Source organism: Sander vitreus, chromosome 6, assembly GCF_031162955.1.
Source record: "Sander vitreus isolate 19-12246 chromosome 6, sanVit1, whole genome shotgun sequence".
NCBI lineage: Eukaryota > Metazoa > Chordata > Actinopteri > Perciformes > Percidae > Sander > Sander vitreus.
Genome location: NC_135860.1, coordinates 13109379 through 13132613, shown reverse-complemented (window position 1 = coordinate 13132613; position 23235 = coordinate 13109379). Strand labels below are relative to the sequence as shown.

At 44.1% G+C, this 23235-nt stretch overlaps 1 protein-coding gene across 1 annotated transcript in view; it reads left to right on the top strand.

Annotated features, from left to right (window-relative positions):
• grin2db (glutamate receptor, ionotropic, N-methyl D-aspartate 2D, b) overlaps positions 1-22530 on the top strand; it is a 28386-nt gene extending 5856 nt beyond the window's left edge. The window contains exons 5-16 of the mRNA XM_078251837.1: positions 841-955; positions 6206-6411; positions 6981-7149; positions 8528-8681; positions 9150-9275; positions 10745-10974; positions 11329-11489; positions 13429-13498; positions 13609-13726; positions 18263-18498; positions 19327-19888; positions 20009-22530. Coding sequence (XP_078107963.1) covers positions 841-955; positions 6206-6411; positions 6981-7149; positions 8528-8681; positions 9150-9275; positions 10745-10974; positions 11329-11489; positions 13429-13498; positions 13609-13726; positions 18263-18498; positions 19327-19888; positions 20009-22530 — 4669 coding nt within the window. The remainder of the gene's footprint in view (positions 1-840; positions 956-6205; positions 6412-6980; positions 7150-8527; positions 8682-9149; positions 9276-10744; positions 10975-11328; positions 11490-13428; positions 13499-13608; positions 13727-18262; positions 18499-19326; positions 19889-20008) is intronic.
• Positions 22531-23235: the final 705 nt, after the last annotated feature.

The following is a 23235-nucleotide window of genomic DNA, read 5'->3' as shown; positions in this document are numbered from 1 at the left end:
AGTTGGCAAAATTACCCCAGCATCTGTAGCAAGCCGACCATGTCTCATGTATATTAATGAGCCAGCTTTAATATATTCCTCATAGGCTGTGCAAACAGGCAGCAGCACACTCTAACAGGTAGCCCAAGTGGTGCTGGTTTTCATCTTTGTTTGTTTTTAATGCCAATCATTCTTGCTCACATGATATTGTATAGAGATACTACTCTAGGTTTGGTCAGTGTGATGAGCAAAACAAATAATTATTAACTTTATTTACACTCCTTTTTGTAAATGAAGCACAGCACAAACAGTGCAGCAATTAAAGAGAAATGATTAATGGCCTCTTTCTTCTTTGTTTATAAACTATATCCAACAACAGAAGAGGAAGATGTTTTCCTTTTTTTTTTTGCAGTGCTGCCTGCTGTTCAATGTCTGTAACTACAAGCTGCTCTTCCATATGAGGCTTCCTGTCATGCAAAAATGAGCTTTCAGGTTTTTTGTTTTGAAGCCAGCAAGATGACATGAGGAGATAATAAGAACGTCTGTCCTGTGTGATTATCAGACAAACTATAGAGCACACAGCCGATGCAGAGAGCAGCAGTTGTTTGACTTCAAAGATCCTGACAATACTGTGTGTCTGATCATTTGTCTGTAGATTTGATCAACAGACAAGCCCTCACTATAAAGGTGCTGTGATTTAGTTTCAAGTGGGAAGAGAATAGGGTAGGCTTACAGTTGCACCATAAGCAGCCTTATGATTTGTACTTTCTCCTCCAAAAACATAATTAGTTAATTTACTAATATTATGTGTTTTCTGTCGTTTGCTTACTTCTCCTTTTGTCTCCATCCATCACCATGCAGGTATTTTGGCAACATCACACTTGGTCGTCGAGACTATTCCTTCAATACCGACGGTTACTTGTCCAACCCCTTCCTGGATGTAATTTCCTGGACACCTGGACGTGGATGGGAAGATGTAAGGACATGACATCAGTTCTTTATGTCTAATCATATGGTCTGGGTCTCACTTCAGAAGAGAAAAGGGCAAGCGTTCTGTTGAATCACACGATACACTTGATTGAATATTACGGTATTTTGTTGTCTACATAAGCTGTTTAATTCTTGGGATTCATGAGAAACTGTAATTTTGTCCTCTGTGAACAACTACAAGGACAAAAGCGCATGCAGTTGAACCCGGAGCAGGTTTTGAGCTGATTGGTTCTTGAGTCATAATCTCTCTGTGTGAGCTAGAGGAGCAGATCCGTGCTGCATTGGCATCTGAAACAATAATATAAACCTAACAGTGAGAATAGTCATGTCGCATTGGTGAATGTTCATGTAAAGTTCACTATGGCTATCGGTGCCCGAGGCAGAGGACAGAAGTTGGCTGCTGACCATTTGACCGTGCTTTGTGTGCTCCTACTGTGGCCATTCAGTTTCTTTCTGCTGTCTCTCTGTAACACTGCTGTTTCCTGGTTAAAGCACTCTCACACAATGCCTCAAATGCATGCGTGCACGCACACACACACACACACACACACACACACACACACACACACACACACACACACACACACACACTAAAATCTAATAATCAAAATGCTTTTGGATTTTATATTGTTGTAATTTGAATATTTTGGGGTTTTCATCACCATGGCCTCTGGAAACTGTAATGGATCAGTTAATTAAAAAAAACCTTACAAGATTAAAGGATAGGTTAACATGTTTTCAAGTCTGTCTTAATACAATATGTGCATGTCCATATGTAACTTTAAAGACATATTGGTTCCCTCCTCTCCTTACTGGTTATATGTATAGCATCCTAGTGTGATTCAGGTGATGGAGGACGAAATCCTCATTCCTAGTTTTGTGCAAAAATGCTTTTTAAAGTCAAGGTGAAGCTAATATGAGGCTTTAGCAATCAGAGTTATCCAAATCAAGAGGTTGACCTCTAAATTATCAGTCTCTTTAGGTTGAAATTCCCTCTTTGTGATTCTCTGGACAGTGAGATGCAGCTGAGGAACTGTAACACAAAAAGGGCATTTTGTACAAAACGAAGAGGTAACCTCTTTATTTGACTCACTTAGACTGTTGGAGTATTTCTAGATAGAAAGAGGACTGTGGATTCTGTCCCCCATCTCTTACATTATTGGAGTTGCACTAAGAAGAGACACTTCATTGCCATTATAGAAAGGAATAATTCTTTAGTCTTTGAATGTACACATGGGTATGAGAGAGTATTTAGACAGACTTAAAAAAATGTAACCTATCCTTTAATCAGTTTAATCAGTCCTCCAGTCATACACATCTACTCATACATTTCATTCATAGTCATTTTGCTCAAAGCAATGCTCTGATGCTCTGATCAATAGTTGCTGTTTTGTTCTTGTTTGCTGCCTGTGTTTTCAGATAAATACAAATGAAATGCTGATTTTCAATAGTGCTGAAGATTTCTGCGTGTCATTATCATCTGGTTGTAGCCTCACCATTGTTTTGTGTGTTTGAGTGTCTTGTCTACATAACTGTATGCACGTCAAAAGCACCAGTAGCCCTGGCGTGTCATGCATATTCTATAAAGCTGTGGGTTTTTTTTGGAAATCCTTAATACGAAGCCTTGTCACCTGTTGGAGATATTTTCCCTTTAATGCGCTGGGATTTTACCCATGTCTGTGTCGGAAGAGAGAGCGATGCTCATTTTCTCAACCACAGACAAGCAAGCACCTCAACACCACACTGTATATGCATAAAGACACACAGTATTCTCAGAACATACACTCTGCACATAATCACAAATGCTGCTCTAATACAAATACTGATGCACCCACACAAGCTTACACACAGGCATAAATACACACATTGGTGGTTCTCAGCCTCCTGCTGGTTTTAACAGCCCACCAGAGTCCAGTCTCAGCGTGTCGTAACATGCTGACTCCTACCATATCCCTCAAATCCCTTTCAATTAGAAGCTCCTGCGCTGGTCCTTCGACCCAGGGTAAAAAACCCGCCCACATGCACACACACAGACACACACACACACACACACGCTTAGAACTTACACACAGACATCCATGTGTCCACAAATGAGGGCACATACTGTATGCTTACACACACATGCTTACACCCTTCTTGCATAAACCCTATTGTACACACACGAACACAATGAGGATAAGACGCCTGTATCTGCCTATTATGCACATCCACGCTGTTGGCTCTCCTTGAATATTTAATGTTCTCTTTACAATGACTGCACCATTACCTAGAGCCCGGGAGCACCCAGCTAAGAACACTGCAGACTAGTACTGAAGGTTGTCCAGCATTAGCATGTCTTGTTTCAGCTACAGATACAGGACACCGAGCGAGACGTTCAGGGATATTACTGTAACTTAATGAACATTTATTAATGCCACTCACAGCTGCTGAAGGATACATTTTCTTTTAAAGTGGTTCCCAACCCTCAAACTTTTGCTTCAAACCAAAATACTTTGTATGCCTCTGAAATATTCTAGCAATTTGAAGAGTCTGAAGTGGTATTTTTCTGATGTATGTGTGTGCATTTTTCAGGGTATTTGTTTGATAGAGAGTAGTGTGTTGCTCTGTACGCTCTATCTGTTTTCTGTCTGTGTTCCTTGAGTGTGTTTTGATTGAATGTCTGTTGCAGAGCTGTGGTTGAAGTGCAGTCGAAATACTGTCATTGTTGCCACCTCCTCCTCTTCTCCCTGCCAGCGCTTGCATTACACAGACTTTGGCTGATTGCAGCTGCCAAACTTTACATTACTCTACTGGCCTGCATAAGCACTCTCATTCTTTTGTGAATTTATTTTTATATATGTGTGAGTGTGTTGACTGTATATCTTCATGTATTTCTGTATGTGTGTGCATGAATGTACAGTATGTATGTGCACTTTCTTTTGTGTATGTTGCCTCAGTTACACTTCATCATCATGATGAGACTTTTATCAGGTGATCACGACAAGATGTGTCAAGTGATTCTGCAAGAAGAAGGTTCTCAAAAAAAGCACAGAATCTTCTTGGGTGTGGTTCTGCCTTGTGCTGCTTTCAATAGTCTGAATATGCCAGGTACCAGCATCCAACACATCTAGAGAGCATATAAACAATGCAAAGAGAAGACAACAATATGAACAGTCAAAGGGATGCTTGACAGACATTTCCAGGTCAACAGTGGACACAGAACAATGTGGTCTCACAACATCATCCCTGAACAGGTTTTAAGAATCATACTGAATTGACATCTGTAGGCATGAGTCTGCTCTCTGCACATTTTTAATGTGTAAAAATGCTCCAATCAAACCAAGTCAGAATACAACTTAAGTTCAGGTTCCAGGCTACTATATGTCTGCTTGCCACAACCCTTCTGTCACCATAGCGCCCTCAATAAAGCCCACTGTTTGTGCAAGCATCTGTGAGTTACTTGCTTTCATCCTACCCAAAGCCATTATGTGTAATTATATGGCAATGTTTGATTTGACACCAAACTAAATGACTAGTACAAACAAATCGGGATAAACACTGTAACCCCATCAATCAGTGTAGCCTTTGCACATGCACAAACATTTCAGGTAATTGCTCCCAACCCACAAAACAATGAATATTTAGGGCCTGGTGTTCTAAAAAAAAAAGAGTGAGTGGGCACAATAACTTGTATAATACCTGTACAATATAATTCAAACCGGTACCATAGTCCTGCTGTAAATACAGCCTTTATGAAGCTTATTATATTCAGTTTGTATTGAGACTGACAGGGAAATGTTCATTCATCTCTGTCATTTCATGGCAATAGTTTGTGATACAGTGTTGTGCAATGTATTTTCCCATCTGTATCTTGCAAGCAAGTATATATTGAAGCCTAATGCAATGTTTATTACAATGCATTTGTACATGTATGAGACTGTATAATTAGGTTAATGTTGTGGTGTTTACCTGCTCTGTGTGTGGCTAAGTGAATGTATAAGGTTATGGTATTGTTGTCATCATAAAATTATTTATTCTATCTAAAGAACAATGATTTAAAGTGCTCATATTGTGCTTTTTGGCTTTTCCCCTTTCCTTTATTGTGTTATATATCTTTTTGTGCACATTATAGGTTTACAAAGTGAAAAAGCCTTAAGTCCACCCCAAAGGGACTTACCATCTTCCAGAGAAAACACTGTTCACAAACTGCTCCAAACAGCTCTATTGTAGTCCAGCCTTTACTTCCATGACGAACATGCGTCACTTTGTAACACACGTTATAATGCTCGCCTAGCTGCTAACGTGGCACTCCCTCATACTCTGCAACTGACAAGCTAGCAGTACTTACTGCACATGTGTGACTCCCAACAAAGATGTTACAGAAGTGAGATGCCTCACTCTGTAGCTAAAACAGAGAGCTCAACACACAGGGTGAAAAGAGGAGCTGCAGCAATGTACAGTACAACAAAATATGGTGTTTGTTGAAAATTAAACCACATAAACCTATTCTGGTACAACCTCTAAATACAATTATGAACGTGAAAACGAAAATATGAACACTTTAAAATTTAATTTAGAGTGGCTCCTTCACAGTAAACCATTGCCCTTATTTTATAGCTTTATTCTGTAGCTTTACTAAATTTCACTTAATAATATGTGATACAGTGTTCAAACGTGTTTTTGTTTTTGTCCTAATTTTATTAAATCATAATATAAAACACTCTACTTCAAGCCTACATATAAACATAATTATGTTTCTGTTCTGGTCTGGCATAATAACCAACTCCACCTGTATCTGTGCCTTGTATGTATGCAAAACACATTTGTTTAAGAAAACTTGTAGCCCTACAATTAGTAGAATTGTTAATTATTAACAGGGTAGACACCTGCGACTAGCAAACCGCACCATGAACGACAAGCTATATAGTTTACAGAATATTATAGATCCAAGACGAAACTGACAGAATGGCCGGACTTCAGCACCACAGACAGTGCCATGGCTTCATCCGTACACAGCACAGTACTGGGATTTCAGAGCCATAGCGAGTAGATTCTAACTTGCACAAGCCTTAGTCAGATAAAGTATCAATGAGTCAGGCAGAGTAGACTAACATAATCAACTAAACAACCTGCTTTGTGTTCAATAGGGTTGTTTTGATTGCCTGATCTATTAAAAGAAAATAAATACTGATTGTGGTAGAGATATGTGTTTGTGTGCTCCACCTATCTCTAATGTTTCTCTTGTCTGTTCCCCCAGGTAGGCTGGTGGGAGAATGGCGTGCTGAGGCTTCGGTACCCAGCCTGGTCCCGCTATGGGCCATTCCTTAAACCACCTGATGATGCCCAGCACCTGCGTGTTGTCACGCTGGAGGAAAGGCCATTTGTCATTGTGGAGCTGGCAGATGCCGCATCCGGGACCTGCATCCGAGACTCAGTGCCCTGCAGACGACCCCTTAATGCCAGGTTTGAATCCTTTGGATTTAAGACACTGATGTGTTTATGTAGGATTTGATGTTATTGATTCATTTCATATGTTAATGTCTTTTCCCCCAAATATATGATAATGAGAATAAAAGGAAATCAAATGAAAAAATAGAATAGTAGCCTCTCTACTTTACTTTGTGTTATGAATGGAGTTCCTAAGCTCTCATGATGCCATCCAATTGAGGTGCTATCAATCACCTATCAAACTGTGGTCTCTTCACTCCCTGACCATAATCAATAACAGACTGCTCTCCAGAGGATCAGTGGAATGACTCAGGGGTCTGGAATCAGATGTGACCACAGTAGAGCTTTATGGTTCATCAGCTTCTGAGGGGATGACAGCACCTATCCTACACTGGTCGATCAAACCTGTCACCAAGTGCTGGGCTACAATATTCCTCCTCTGTGACCATTTCCTTCTGTTGTGCTCCTTTTCCTTTCCTTTCACACTATTACCCACTAATCAGGATTCAGTTTTTTAAGGCTTTTTGTTTGACACTTTTATTTCGATTTTTACTTATTTTGTCTTGGCTGTGACTCTTTCACAGTGCCATCCATGAGGGCGTAGCTCCCATGAAGCAGTGCTGCAAGGGCTTCTGCATCGACATCCTCAAGAGATTGGCCAAGATTGTCGGCTTCACCTATGACCTTTATTTAGTGACCAATGGGAAACATGGGAAGAAAATTGATGGGGTTTGGAACGGCATGATTGGAGAGGCAAGTCTTTGTTTAAGTGTGTGTGGGGGTGCCTGTGGTTCTGCCTGTCTGCCTTTGTGAGCAATGCGTTCTCAATGTCGGCCCATGCCACTTGCGTATGTGTGAAAGTTGTGTGTGTGTGAGTTTATAATTGTGCCTTCGGAAATGTGTTGCATTTTTTAGTCAATAAGCCGCATAGTAGCATTCCGCCTATGCTTCTGCGTTTTGGGTGACCAGTTATGTTAACGCTATGTGTCACATCAATCTCTGTGAGAGTTATGGCCACTTAACCATTGCCAGCAATCAGACAGCTGTCATTTATTACACACACACACACACACACACACACACACACACACACACACACACACACACACACACACACACACACACACAGGCACGGAAGGAAAACTGGTCTCAGTCCAAAAATGTAAAAGAAAGTCTCCTTCAAAAATTAAAAACACTTCCTTTCAGTATGTTTATCTGCAGAGACACGTTCCTGTACACAAAAACACATAGAAGCACAAAGACACACACATTGTCAGACACCCCCTGGCTAGTTGCGATTAGTCCTTGATATTTTCTTGGGAATACTCACTGAGGTTCATGATACCCCATCAAGAAAGACATAGAAATGCTATCAGAAAAAAAAACAGGCTCACACAAACAAACAAGCGTGTACACATGCTCACACACACATACTGAGATCGATACGGAGGCTGCTGTTTTATTGAAGCGGCCCACTGTTTCTATCTTTGTCCCAGAGGGAACTTGCCAAACACCAGCGATCACGGGTACCAAAACAGTTTCACTGCGCTCTCCTGCTCTATCATTTATAACTTGAGCCGGGGCCAGAGCAGTCTGTCCAATCTATTTTCACATGCAACAGGCCAAGCAAATTTTTGTTTTCTAAAACTAATGTCTGCCTTTTGATCAGATGTTCCAAAGCCTGCCATTCTTTGATCAGGTAATCCAGAGACTTGGCAAAGTTGAGGGGAGGGTGCTTTGCTTACCGCTTCGCTTCATTTTTCCGCTGATTTGCTCTGAAGAGCGGATGTGCCATGTCTAATGTAGATTAACATTTCACTTGTACAATCAGCAGACACAGCGGTTTTCAGGTTTTTCTAGATGGCGGCAGGGAGGAGCAGGGCCCTAGCTCATTTTGTATGCTAAAGAGATGCACAAGAGACACGTGTTCAGTATTTGTAGTAGATTGAATCCTTGGCCTTTCTCATGCAGGCATATTTGCGGATGTACAAGGGGTCAGGGTGCAGAAATGTCACTATCTCACCTGGAAATAAACCTTTGTGAATTGTAAAATATTCACTATGTCTGTCTGTAACTGCCACAAGAATTACACATAATTAGATTTCTCTCTCACCACTGATGTCCCCTTTAGGTGGTATACAAGCGAGCCGACATGGCCATTGGCTCGCTGACTATCAATGAGGAGAGGTCAGAGGTCGTGGATTTCTCCGTCCCTTTTGTGGAGACGGGGATCAGTGTCATGGTCTCCCGTAGCAACGGAACCGTATCACCATCCGCTTTCTTAGGTAAGAGGCTCTGTTTATGTGAGGCTGATGTACAGAATCCAATCCAATCGTAAAGTGTTGAGTTTGCATAAAGAGCCTCAGTCTTTGGCTGCTAGTCCTTACATCTAGATTAGCCGTTACTTTTTCTTAGCTGCTTGTGTCTTCCCAACTTGTAGTTTCACTCTGTCAGCAGACTCAAGGCTCCAGCGGGAGAACAGTTATTGGCCTATAGACTGCGTTGAGATGATTGTTAAAAGAGAAAAAATGTTTATGGACTTCTGGAGAATATGATTTCTCCAATGGTTTCCATTTTCACTGCATACAAGACTTATCTTTGTATATTTATAGTACAGAATGTGCCAGGTTTATGAAACTTTCTTGTCCTCTCTATGGATAATAATAATGATGATTAAATAATGCATTACAAAACTGTTTAGCATGCCCTTACGTTATGTTTTAATTAAAATATTCTTTTGTTTCCCTTCACAGAGCCCTACAGTCCAGCGGTGTGGGTGATGATGTTTGTCATGTGCCTGACCGTAGTGGCTGTGACCGTTTTCATCTTTGAGTTCTTCAGCCCTGTGGGCTACAACCGCAGTCTCCAAAATGGCAAAAGTGAGTGATGGATCTAAGCTGCCTGTCTGATAGATAGGTCTGCATGCAGTCCATCACTGTTAACCCATGTATCAAATAGACAAATATTGAACACACTCCTGGAATGTGAAGATTTCAAAGTCAAAATGATTTTTTTTAGCATGATGATAAACGTTTTGTTTCTATTGAATTTGTTTTCTGTCTGTCTGATTGGTCAGTTGTTACATTCAGAATAAACCAATTTGACATTTTAAATGTACTGCCCTGAATCCTTAAAGGGATAGTTCAGATCTTTTGAAGTGGGATTGTATGAGGTCAGTGTATTACCTACAGTAGCTGGCCGTCAGCATGGCCCCAGTTTGGAGAAGAAGGCAGGTGTACCGACACGGAAGCTAAGCAGTGTAGTGCTGTGGACAGAGACACACAGCAAAACGTGTTTTAGCCAATTAAAAAAGAACCACCTAAAAAAGGACCACCTAAAAAAATCTATTTCAATCAGTTTAAGTGTACGCGATATTTATAATATTTTCACCGATTTACCTTGCTGTAAACAGCCCTTTAGGACGGGGAACTGAAGCTGTTGTTTTGCTTCTTTCAAAGCCACTAGACTCCTTTGACAATTGTCATTTTACCTTGCAGAACACGGGAGTTGCTGTTCTACCACTGTCTCAATCGGTTAGTTAGTTAGTTAGTTTTGTTAGTTCCTAATCCTTTTAAAACACCAAAGTCACACAATAACACAAACAGACTAACTGTGTTTCTCAGAACTGGGGGCATGCCGACTGCCATCTATTGTAGGTAATACACTGACCTTATAGGTAGGTATAAGTACCTCATACAACACCACTTCAAAAGATCCAAACTATCCCTTTAACTGTGAGTGTGGCGAAGACGAAATTCTACCTACAGTATGTTGAACTGCGTCCAAGTATTCTCGATATTGAAGCAGCTATTCATTATTCAACGGCATAGTTTGTACCCCTGTGATATTCAGTATGCCTGATGCCTCAGTCCAATAGCCAACCCGACTCGCCTCTTTTACTGCATGATTGCTGTGCTCTACATAATTTACCTCTTTGTCATCCTCTCATATATCCCTCTTATTCACTCTGATCTCTCTCCTTCCTTCTTTACTCCTGTCGTATAAAGGAAGGAGTGTTTGAGCCCTTTGAATGGTGATTTGCACCATGTGGTGTAATCATTTGAAAGATTACGTTGCAGCTGAATTGAAAGCTGCCATCCTCGAAACGTATAGTCACTGCCTTATGAGCTTTAGTGTCAAAAAAGCCTGCTAGGTATTTTCATATACAGTAAACCCATTTTACAGATCATTCAGGGAAGAATAATTTGAATCGGCTGCTTCATCTGCAGTTAGACGCTACTGAATACACTATTGTGCTGTGTACTGGCTGGATTGCTGTCTAGGAAAAAAGTTAACGTTGCAACCACTCATTACGCTCTTATTTTTCCCTCTTCAACATTTTGGCCAGAGGCTGGAGGCTCTACTTTCACTATAGGAAAGTCTGTATGGCTTTTGTGGGCTATTGTCTTCAACAACTCCGTGCCAGTGGAGAACCCCAGAGGAACCACCAGCAAGATCATGGTGCTGATCTGGGCCTTCTTTGCTGTCATCTTTCTGGCCTCTTACACTGCTAACCTGGCTGCCTTTATGATCCAGGAGGAGTACATTGACACAGTGTCAGGCCTCTCGGACAAGAAGGTACCTCATTTCTTGAATACTGATTAAGTAGGGAAAGCAGAAGGAGAATTAAAGTCTTAGAGTGAGCCAAATCCTGTGCATTTGAATGTTAAATTGATTAAAGCACAGGAATTTAGGAATGAATAAAATCTCATTTAACATAACTCCATTACCACAGTTCTTGAATACGTAAAAGGCAGTTCTAAATGCTACTTTAAGTCCACAGACTGCTCTCTTTTCAAAGATTTGACTGTGCATGGAGTGCTGTAAGTTAGTCTGGAAAGTGGACAGAAATAGGTCAGACAGATTGGTGCACAGCCTGGTGTGTCTCATGCCCCTTCCGTCTTCCTCCCTTGCCTCCCTTTGCTCGGCTAGTTTCAGCATCCCGAGGAGCAGTACCCACCTCTGAAGTTTGGCACGGTGCCCAACGGGAGCACAGAAAAAAACATCCGCTCCAACTACCCAGACATGCACCAGTACATGGGCAAATACAACCAGAGAGGAGTGGAGGACGCCATTTCTAACCTCAAGACTGGGTCTGTCTGCTATAACATGAGCTTGTTCATTCCCTCACATTTACATGTATCCTGCAAGATCTTTGTCTTTCTCCACATCTCGATTTTTTATTTTCTACTAGCTGAGTTTCCATTCAAGCATGCTTTGTAAATTATTCCATATTAGATTAAGGAAGTTGTCACGATTGTTCACGTTCAACATATGCTTACAAGACAACCAACAACAACCAAGATGCTCACATCACAGATGATTAAGTACTGATCCAAACATTTCAAAAGACCCAATCTACACAACAGAATTGCCCTACTATAAAGGATGCAAGACACTCTGTCTTAACGAAAATGGTTTTTTTTTCTTCTAATAAATGTAACCAAAACAAAAATCTGCTTATAAAAAATGAATCTCAATGTATTACCTTTCAACAACCATAGCAAATGCGAAATCTTAAAAAATAGTGGACTCCTTAGGTTGCTGTACAAGGTAAATACATATATATAAAGACTTCATGGTCATGATTAGACTTCACTATTTCAATAAAGATAATTTAAAAATGACACAAGCTGCTGAACTGTGATATGTCTCCTAGAAAATCCTGATGTACTGCCATACATATAGTTGCAAGTAAATGTAGTGCCACTAAATGGTCAAAAGAAGAATTTTCGCTGTCTTGAACTGATACTGACTACTACTGATCGTGCAATAAAATCTCACCACAAAGTCTAATCAGAAGCTGTTTTGGAGCGATTGTATTACACAGTCTTCATCGAGTAGATGTTCAAATTGCCATTTTTCTTAGTACTTAAAAGATTTCTTGTCTACAGTATGTTTGCTTAAAGGTTAATTGGAAATAGCAGTTGACCGTACAATCTCACCACAAGGTCCATTCTACAAACCCTACAGTATTTACTGTATTTCTATAAGCCCATTTAATGGGAAATCATCTAACATGTATGGTTTTTATTATGAGTTTTTGGTGGAGTCATCCCTGCTGCAATTCTTTGCTGTGATTTAAAAAAAAATGTTTTAACTCTCTCACTAGCAGGCTGTCGTACACAGTGGTATTCTTTTCAACTCTGCCTAACATTTCACATCTTTTGTCACACATCCTGCTTTCCAGCACATATTCTCTCACCTTTACCCTTCACCGCTATCTCCACCCACTCACACAGTGCAAGCAGCATTTCCCTTTAGTTTCTAGTAGAATCTCTATCACCCGTCATGTGTTGGATAATCCCAGTTTACTTTATCCTAAGCCTCTGTCATCGTTTCTCCCTCCCCATTGCCTTGACACCACAATTATAACTCAGTGTTAACATGCACAAAAATGAGAAACTCTTGCTTTTCTCCTGCTGTCTTTTTTTTCTTTCCCTAAGTGCTTATCTTTCCCTTCCTCTTATGCCTCATCTGCTCTCTTATCTTACCATTTCTCTCTTTTCTCCTTCTCTTTTTCGGTCCATTCTTTCCTCTCCCAGTGTGTCAGTATTTCAACTTTATAATCCTCATCACTCTCTGGCTCTATCCCATGTCTTTCCCCCTCAAGTGTGTAAATCCCATTCCCCCCCCCCCCCCCCCCACCCCTCTCCCTCTCTCTCCCTGTCACTGCGCTCTTTGCACCGTATAAATCCCCATCTTCCTCCTCCACCACCTTCCCGCTCCCTCTTACTCACACATTTTTCCCTGATCTCTGCCTTATTTGATTCTCCTTGTGTTTTCACTCTTTCTGCCAAGCCTGCTTTACTATTCCACCCATCCTCCCTTTTTTCTTGTTATGATTTAACTTTTCATGCACTCTTTATCATTCTGTGCGCCTGTCTGACATATATTTTTGCACCCTAACTCTCTTCCCAGGTACATCACAGATATCCACCTTTATACCTCCTCCCTGCCTCAGCCAGTCCATCCCTCTGCTCCCTCTCTCCCATTAAATGATGAATGAATTCTCCCTTGATCCCTTTACAGGAAACTGGATGCTTTTATTTATGATGCTGCAGTATTGAACTATATGGCCAGGAAGGACGAAGGTTGTAAGGTGAGAACTAATCCACACAGGCACTTTTGCTAACATACTAGATTCAAAATATATGTTTTCCTCTTGCTCAGTTTTGTTTTTAAATATCTGCACATTGTCCTTTTTCCAAGGTGATGACCATAGGCTCGGGGAAGGTTTTTGCCACCACAGGCTACGGTATCGCCCTGCACAAAAACTCACGCTGGAAACGTCCTCTTGACCTGGCCCTACTGCAGCTGGTGGGAGATGGTGAGCACTATGGGGAGGGGAGTGTAGACAGGAAAATAATTAGGACAATGGAGGGGCAAAAGGAAGGTTATGGGTAAAATGACAGGGTAGAGAAACGAGCGACAGAGTAGCATGAGGGTAGGGGGTTGATGGAGGACACGGAGTAGATGAATGAGAGGATATTGAGAAGTGGATGGGAGGAGTACAAGGTGTGGTGAGGCCGATGGCTGTAAGGTGTTTCGATTGTGAGGGAATAATGGTGTGTAGGAGAGGGCTGATGATAATGGTTAAGAGGTTCGTAGGTCTCTTTATTAGCTACAAGAGAGGAGGGGAAATAAAAGAGTGTGTGGTAAATTTTTGTTGTTGGTTTCAAGCATTGCATTGTTGCAAGTGCACATGACCCTCCCCCATTTTTACTCCTCTCAATCTATCTGACTTTCACTCTCTTTCCCTTCTTCCTGCTCGGGCTGGTGAAATCATTTTTGTAAAAATGTACTTGTGCGAGTCAATGTTGTAAAAAAAGATTATCACAACTTGTGCGGTGACAGATTTACACTCATTACAGATTAGCTGATACTGACACAGAGAGTGAGGAAGTGTGAGGAAAAAATAACCAAAGAGAAACACCTGAAAATACCCTGAACATGAGACGAGTGCACTGAAGTAAAAAGACATTTAAAAAGCAGATCAGATAATTGGATAATTGATAGCTATGGGAGCATTATTAGTGTGCTGTTTGTCTGCTGCACACACTTGTGTCGAGGATTAATCCATGGGAGAACGGTTCCTTGTGTTTGACAGAGAGAATCTGTTCTTAGCAATAGTTGTCACTACACTAATGCTTGATTGTCATTTTACACAGTCCAACACATGCATTTAGAGTCTCAATTGGATGCTGCTTGTTTGGCTTTTCCTCGTGTTTTAAATCAGCTTTGCTTATGGCGTGGCGGACAAAGCCCTTTAGCTGTTTCTGGCATGCAGACACTTTAGCCGCTTACACACTGATAATGCCAATTTGGTGCCAAGATCTTTTAAATAAGACCGGCGTCTGGAGCTAAAAAGTTGGACCTGGGAAAGGATGCGTGTGTGTGCAAGAAAAACCGAGAGCCCAGACAGTCTTGACATGCTATGTCTGTTGTTGTTTTTTAAAATTGCTGGTACATTACCTTGTCCTTGCCTCTGTTCTGTGTAGCAGAAGCTCTAACATCAGCTGTGTATGCTGGACAGATCAAGTTACAGGGGGGTGTTGAATGCTGTGGGTTCTAGTTGTAGGCAGGCATTATTGGAGTGGATTACTAAGGAAGAGGATTAGTTTGTGTGGATGTGGAGGGAGGGAGTGGGGGGCTCACATTCAGAGTGCCCTCAAAGGCTGCATCTCAACAATCGCCCTGCAGCTCAAGGACTCTGCATCACACCTTCAGCCGGGCTAAACCATGTCACAGTGTTACATCATTATTGTACCATGCCATGTTGAGTCATATGATTTTACAACTGCATTAGAGGGGCACTAGAGAAGTCCTTTGTCAACCCTGTGAGTGTATTGTTCTCCTTGTTGCTGCCTCTGGTGATTCATACCACGGCTTTAAGAGAAGGTCCATTGATCTCACTGCAACTTGTATCCTGATAAAGGCAAAACTGCTGAGTAGCAAGATTTCAGTTTCCCCTCTTATCAGATCCACTTCTATTTTTTGCATAGTATCAGGATTTTGATTCCAAGAATATATTATTCAGTAAGTAGATATTAAAAAAGATGTGAGGAGCTGGGTATTCAGCTCTTGGCTGGCAGGGCGTTTTTTCCCCCCCAAGAAATCTTGCAATGAATGCCGAGAGGTTTGTCATGTTGTGATAAAAGCACAGGATTGTACGGGTCATGGTTTACTGCTCAACAACTGTGGAGCTCAGCGTCTCTGGACATGTCTGGCATCATGCCACATCTGGCAGAATGCAAGCATGCACGCAGGCACTTGCACATTTACACACACACACACACACACACACACACACACACACACACACACACACACACACACACAAATAAAGTTTTCTCTATTAAATAATGTCTTTGTTGTGCATGCCAGCTCTGTGTTTGCAGTGTGCCAGCTCTACCTGACCTGACCTGCCAGAATCAACAGAGGTGGAGTGTGAATTTGACACACCTGTCAGATTTGGCAGGCCTGAGCTGGCTACGACTGAGAGATAGAGACAACTGCCATCACAAAGGCCTAAGGGAGGGAAGAAACCGGCGCGGTGAGAAAGAGTCAGATTGTAAAAGAGGGAGACGAAGAAGCGCAAGATGAATCACTAAAAGTCAAATGGCAGGAAAGCCAGGAGATGAGACTTAGAGCTTAGAGGAAGGATTCGACTGTGGCTTGTGAAGTGGAGGACAGACATGAGACTACCTGTTTATCTCTATCCTTCACTAAGACACTTGCTGTTTTCACATCAAGCTCCTGTTTGGACACACAGCTGCTACTAAAGGTCAATGACACCGATAAATCCTCTTCAATGAGGCTATGTTCCGTAGTTAAAAAGAGACCTTCAGTGGCTGGGTTGGCTCAGTGGTAGCGCAGGCACACATACACTGAAAGGTTTATGCCTCAACGCTGAGGTCCAGGGTTCAAATCTGACCTATGACAATTTCTTGCATGTCTTCCCCCTCTCTCTCACCTAGCTGTCCTATCAAAATTAAGGTGGAAAAAGTCCCAAAAATAATCTTTTAAAAGAAAACAGACCTTGTGTTATGGAATGTATGTGTTCGAATGGATCTAAGACAGGGAGTTGTTACCTGAGTCTACCAGTGGGCTGCAGTAGCACTGTGTCCATCTGTTGATGTAGCTGGAGGCCACGGCTGATTGGCTAATGATGTTTTACAGGAGACACATTAGCCAGATCACACAGATGACTGAGTTGGCTTCATCTAAGCTACACAAGCACAGCTAATGATGGCAAAAATGAAAAGCTAGAGCTCGGGTTTTCACAGAGCAGTGTAGTGTTGCGGGTGGATGCGTGGCTTGTCAGCTTTTACACCCTGCTTTAGCAGGTTGACTTAGAAATAGTTCAGAGACTGTAATATGCCGCAAAATGCAACCTGGGTTATTGCTGCTCATTCTGCCATTGCTATTTCTGTAACATAAATCTCTCATTATGAGTCCTGTTGGAAAATATAGCTCTTTAATTTCATCATGAATCACATGCTGCATCTTCTGGTGGTCCATCACTATGGTTACACCAGCAACCCCCGCAGCCAATTACAGGTTTAGCAGGGCAGCCCGGATTCGTTAGGCCAGCAAGATCATAAATGAAAAGGCAGAGCAGTGGGTAATGCAGTCTTGCCTGGTTCCTGGTAGGTTAACAGATGGGAATCTTGGATCCCCCCAGAGTTTACCACCTTGATGGAGATTCCAACCACCCCTCCAGCATAATTAAATGATTATGATCTTCTCCCAATGCCTCTGTCTCTGTCCCTTCCCCTTGTCTCTCTCTCTTTCCATTTTTGCCTCTTTTTCTCTCCTCTCATCCTCTTCAATCTGAGGAGTGTTCCTGCTGTATGTATGACACAATCTCAGCCTCTCGTCCTCCATCTCTGCTTCCCTTGTTCCAGCTCCCTCTAACTCTCTCTCTGTGTCTCTGTCTGTCTCATTTCCCCTGATGCGTTCGTGGACAGAGAAAGAATGCCGCTCCCTCTCTCTCTTTGTAAAACATTCTTCCCAACTCTGTCATTACCTTTCTCTTACTCTCTCCCATGCTTGTTCAACCTATCCAGCCATCTCACTGTGGCTCATGGTCTCCCCTTCTCCTCCTCTCCTCATTTATTCTGGGTTACAATGTTGAGATTAGGTTGTCTGTGCCATTTTACTTCTCAGTGCTACTTCATTGTTTTGGACTCTCTCTCTCTCTGTGTGTCTCAGGCTCTTTCCTCTTTGTTACTTTGGACACAGTGCTGCTTTTTGTGTACTGACCTCTGACCTTGAGGTGTCACCTTGGATAATGGACAAAGAGCAAGCAATTCTGTAGACCTGTTCTTTAGTGCTTATCATTAGCCTTTTTGTCTCCCTGTGTGTCCCCTTGCCACTTTCTACTGCCCCTTCTATCTATCTATCTATCTATCTATACATCTATATATACTGTATCTATCTATCTATCTATCTATCTATTTATCTATATATACTCTATCTATCTATCTATCTATCTATTTATCTATCTATCTATCTATCTATCTATCTATCTATCTATCTATCTATCTATCTATCTATCTGTCTGTCTATCTGTCTATCTGTCTGTCTGTCTGTCTGTCTGTCTGTCTGTCTGTCTTGTGTAAGTCTGTCTCAGTACAATATATCCAACATGATCCCCCTCCTCATCTCTTAACCCCTTTATGTTTTGTGTTGTCCTGTCTTACTTTACCTTATTTATTTTTTTTTAATTGTGCATTTCAATTCTCTTCGCCTCCCTCCACTTTCTCTCTTTTCTTTCCTCCTCTTCTTTTACTGCCTTTTAACCTCATGCATGTACTTTTTCCTGCTTTTCTTCTTCATCCCCCACCTGTCCCTTTTCCAGATGAGATTGAGATGTTGGAGCGCCTCTGGCTGTCAGGTATCTGCCATAATGACAAAATTGAGGTGATGAGCAGTAAACTGGATATTGACAACATGGCCGGGGTCTTCTACATGTTGCTGGTGGCTATGGGCCTCAGTCTGCTGGTGTTTGCCTGGGAACACTTGGTCTACTGGAAGCTGCGCCATTGCATGGCCACCAGTTCTGGCAAATTGGACTTTCTCCTGGCAATCAGCAGGGTAAGTGTTTTTGTGTGTGCGTGTGTGTAGTGTTTTTCTGCACTAGCACACAAAATGACTCTCTGAAAAGTGAAACTATCTTTAGTGCCTCAACATTTTATATCCACATTTCCACTGCTAATGTTTGAACTTTTATCCCCTTTGAAACCCTTTTTTGTGGCAACAAGGGGTGTTCCTACAATTAAGTGCACTACACGACATTATAGCAGGACAATATGATGTTACCATATGCACACACATGTGTAAGAACATATGTGTTCCTGCCTGTGTGTGCCCTTATCTGTTACTGAGTGTGAGTGTTAGAAAATGTGAGGTCTAGGGTCAATTCAATTCCACTCAGTCAATTCGGGAGATTAATTAAAATTCAATTCTGCTCACACCCTGAATATCCTGTTCCTTTGACAGTGACCTTGACAGAAGCAGCCCACACCACACCATATGGATGTGATTATTGTAGCTTCCCTGATAATAATTTATGATTTTTCACCACTGTGGTTGTAATTTATGCATTTATGTATGCAATTCCATTACAGTAAGCAAACAATGCACAACTGTACTATAAATAGGAATAGATGTTTATCTGAAAAATAACAATCTTGCATTTCTTTTGAAAACCGAAACTTATTTGTATTGCTGTTTTATGATTTCCATTCTCATCCACTCCATTTATTCTCTGTCCCTCTATCTCTCACATACAGTAATACAATGTATTTTGCATGTGTGCCATGATTTCTGCAGTCTGCTGCATCTGTACATCTATACTGTTTCATGTTGCTCTCCGATTAAACTCTGACTCTGTGTTCTTGATTTGTGCTCTCTTTTTCTCAGGGCATGTATAGCTGCTGTAGCTTTGAGGATGAAACAGCAGCAGCTAAATCTTTGCCAACTCATCACCACACTTCAATGGTTGCAGTCCCGTCCCAGCCACATGTTGTCTCAACGTCTATGACCAACCCAGTTATTGCCATGGCGCAACAGCAGCAACCACCACAACAGCAGCAACCGCAGCCCGTCTATAAAACACCTCTACCGGGCTCTCCTCCCACCGTGGTGCATTCTGGGACAGCACTGGGTCCCTCCAACCCCCCCATTGCTGGTGCACCCCTCCCTTGCTCCACCTTCCTGCCCCGGCCAGACCGCAGACTGGCTGTGGTGGATCGCTGGAGGCTGCCCAAAACTGCTACAGCCACCAACCCAATGGCTGTAAGGGGGGCCATCACTGACATGGGACCCTTTGCTCAGAAGGTCCCACCAAACTGGGCTTCCACTGATGGAGGGGGAGGGGGAATTGATGGCTATAAGAGATATTATGGTCCCATTGACCCTGAGGGACTGGGGCCCTGCATGGAGCAGCAGGCAGGGTCCCAGACCCCCAAGACTATGCCCAGGGGCCACCCCCAGCCCCCTCCAGCCAGTGTGGCCTTTTATTCAGAGAAGGGCATGGACCACGGGGTGGGGAAGAGGGTGGTGGGAGGTGGCAGCGGAGGTCAGGGGAAAGGTCAAGTGAAAGGGGCCGTTAAACCTCTGGGCACTCCTAGATTGCCTTCTAAGAGTCAGGCCCCTCTGCCTCCTACACCCCCGCTGCCACATCCCTCTCCCCCTCTCTCCTCATCCTTCTGGAGGAAGCGTAGGCCCAAGAAGCCCAAAGAGCCTGGAGGGCCACTGTATGAGAACATTCTACCCCTGGGGCGGAGGGGAGGAGCACGAGATGGAGTGAGGGAGGGCGGAGGGAGGAGGGCACGCCCCCTCTCTCCCCCGCTCTCACTTCCTGTGCCAGTACCCCTCAGCCCCTCTTACACCCCTCCTTCGCCCTCTGCATCTTTGCACTATACATCCTCCTCGTCTTCGTCGACCACCTCATCCACATCCACGTCCTCATCTGCCTCATCTTCTCGCTCCACCTCTCCCACCTACTCTTACAGCTCCTCTAGGAGCACACGGGATAGGACTGGAGGAATAGATGGAGAGGATGATGATGACGACGAGGAGCTGACAGAAGAGTCAAGCCTCCTCCTTGGCAGGGGGAGGGAGAGGGAACGCTCAATCATCCGGCCTCGTTCCCTTAGCCACGGGCGCCTGCCACCACCCATACCCCCCAGGAAACCACGCACCTCCTGGGGTGACAGAGAAAGGGAACGAGAGAGGGAGAGAGGAGGAAGCCAACTGTCTCAGCTCCAAGAGTGGTGGGCAAGCTGGAGTGAGAGAGAGAGGAGTGGAGCGGGTGGAGATGCTGAGAGGCAAAAAAGGGAAAAGAAGCGGAGAAAAGAGAAGGAGAAAGAGAAGAAGAAGAAGAAAAAGAACAAAAAGAGGAAAAAGAGAGAAGAAAGGGAAAGAGAGCGAGAGAGAGAAAGGAAGCGGCGAAAGGTGAAAAAGAAGAAGAAAAAGGAGCTGAAGACAAAGAAAAGGAAGAAATCAATTGGGGGAAGACGCTCTGAGCCAGAGGAGGGGGATGTAGAGCCAGAGAGGGAAGGGGAGGCAGAAGGAGAGAGGGAAGGGGGAATACAAGACTACTCTTCGTTCTCTGCCCAGTATCGGAGCTCATTTGGGGAGAAGGGACGGGATTCATGGGAAGGAGAGAGGGAGAGAGGTAGGAGAGAAGGAGGAGATGAGGGCAATGACAGGGAACAGGAGGACAGCAGCAGAAACAGGGAGAGGCGTCCCAAATCCTCACGCTCTCATTCCAGACATCGTATCCCCAGTAAGCGCTATCCTAACCTCAACAAACTCCCTGCTTCAGTCAAATTTTGGGTTAATGGAAGAGGAGATGATTCTAATACTCCTCCAACATCTCTCCACCCACTCCTTCCATCCTCTAAGCGGAGAAGAAGTGGAGGGATGGACAGAGATGACAGTGGGAGAGTTGGAGAGCGCCGACCTTTGTTAATGCATTATGAAAAAGAGAAAGCACAGACCAGAGAAGGGCTTTCCTTCCCTGAGTGGGATTCTGAGGATGACGAGGGTGATGATGATGAGGAAGAGGAGAAGGACAGAGTGAGGGAGCGGGTGGGGAAGAGGGGAAGGAGAGCAGGTAGGGGGGCAGTGTCTGAGTCGGAGAGGGACCGGGCCAGGGCAGAGGACAGTTATTCAGATGAGGGCTCGTCAGGGGAGTTTGGCCGCTTTGAAAGATACTGGGAAGGAGGTGCAGGGGGAAGCAGCACTGGAATAGGGGGCATAGGCGGAGGAGGCTGGTTCTTTGGCACCTACCCCTCCAGAGAGAAAGGGGGCAGTATCAACAGTCGGGATGATTCCTTAGGAACTCGGGCAGAGGGATGGATTGGTGCTGATTTCTGGGGTTCAGGGCCAGGAGTAGGTTGGGGCTCAGGGGGAGGGAGTGGAGGGCTCGGCTCACAGTGGCCGCCACCCCCCGCAGCCTTCCCTCCACCTAGGAGATACTGGTCTATGGACAAGATCCCCGTGAAGGGAGAGAAAAAGTGGAAGAGTGGAGGAGGGAAGAGCAAGGGGCGAGCTAGGGACAGAGGGGAAGAAGCAGGACGGGTCACCATGTGTTCCTGTAGCCTTTACCCCCAACCACATCCTTACCCACATCCCCACAGCCGCTCGCACACCTCCCACTTCAAGAGAGGAGCCACGGCGCTTTCCCATAGCCAGGAAGAGCTTCTCCCCCACTGCCACAGCTTCAGCGGGGGTTCTCGCCCCAAGCCTCTGCCCCCTAAACCAGATCCCAGTCAGCCCAAATCAGGCAGCCAATCTAACCTCAGCCTCAGCCTCAGCACACAGCCCACAGACCATCCACCTCAGCCCTCACCGTCGCCACCCCAGCAGCAGTCCATGTCTCCCACCTCCCTCCCGATGCCCATCCCGCCTCCACCCTCATCCTCCGTCTCACCACCAGCAGGCATAGGGATGGTAGGCCAAGGCCAGGCTCCGGCCAGTGCCAAACTCCAGTATCAGAGACTGCGCTCGGTGCCACAGCCACGGAGGTTCTATTCCCCCCATCTGCCACTCAAAGCTAAGAGTCTGTGCTCACGCCGAGGGTCGGCCCACTTCTCCAGTCTGGAGAGCGAGGTATGACAGGGGGAGAGGAGAGAGGGAGACGTGGGACCGAGCACCACTGCTATTGAGAACCATGGTGCCATGGCAGCCAGAGCCAGGGATGACAACAGCGATATGGCTGCCTTGGTGACCATAGGTGATCAATTAGCAACCATCACTGCGGGAACTGATATTGACAGTAGTTCTACTGCTAACACTACTCTGTGTGAGAGCAACACCACCGCCACCCGCTCCATTGTACGCGTTCTTGTGAGGGCGACAGTGAGACGCCACACCAGGGTGAGCTACATCCGTTTGGATGGTTCCCATGACGACGAGAGTGAAGGCGAGACTGCATCACTGGGGACAGCAGCTCCCGAACTTCTCCTCCGCTCAGAATTGAGCTTTGTGATGTCATCTTCGGTTCTCCTCCCCTCCCCGAGTCACAACTATGGATAAGAGTAGTCTCCAACTTGTGAGTAATGATGTCATATTTGTACACACAAACACACACACATGCACGAGCACACTAACACATGTACACACAGATATATGCTCAAAACGTCTCCCTCCCTCTGGCTTTGAGAACACACCTCGGTGGGATGTAAAGAGACCCACCCTCTCCCAAAAGATGCCAGTGTTTGGTCAATCGACTCTGGCTCCCTGTCCTCATTGGCTGTTGGCTTTTGAACTGGATTGGTGGACTGCTTCTCGGTGTTGGAGAGACTGCCCCCTCTTCTTCCC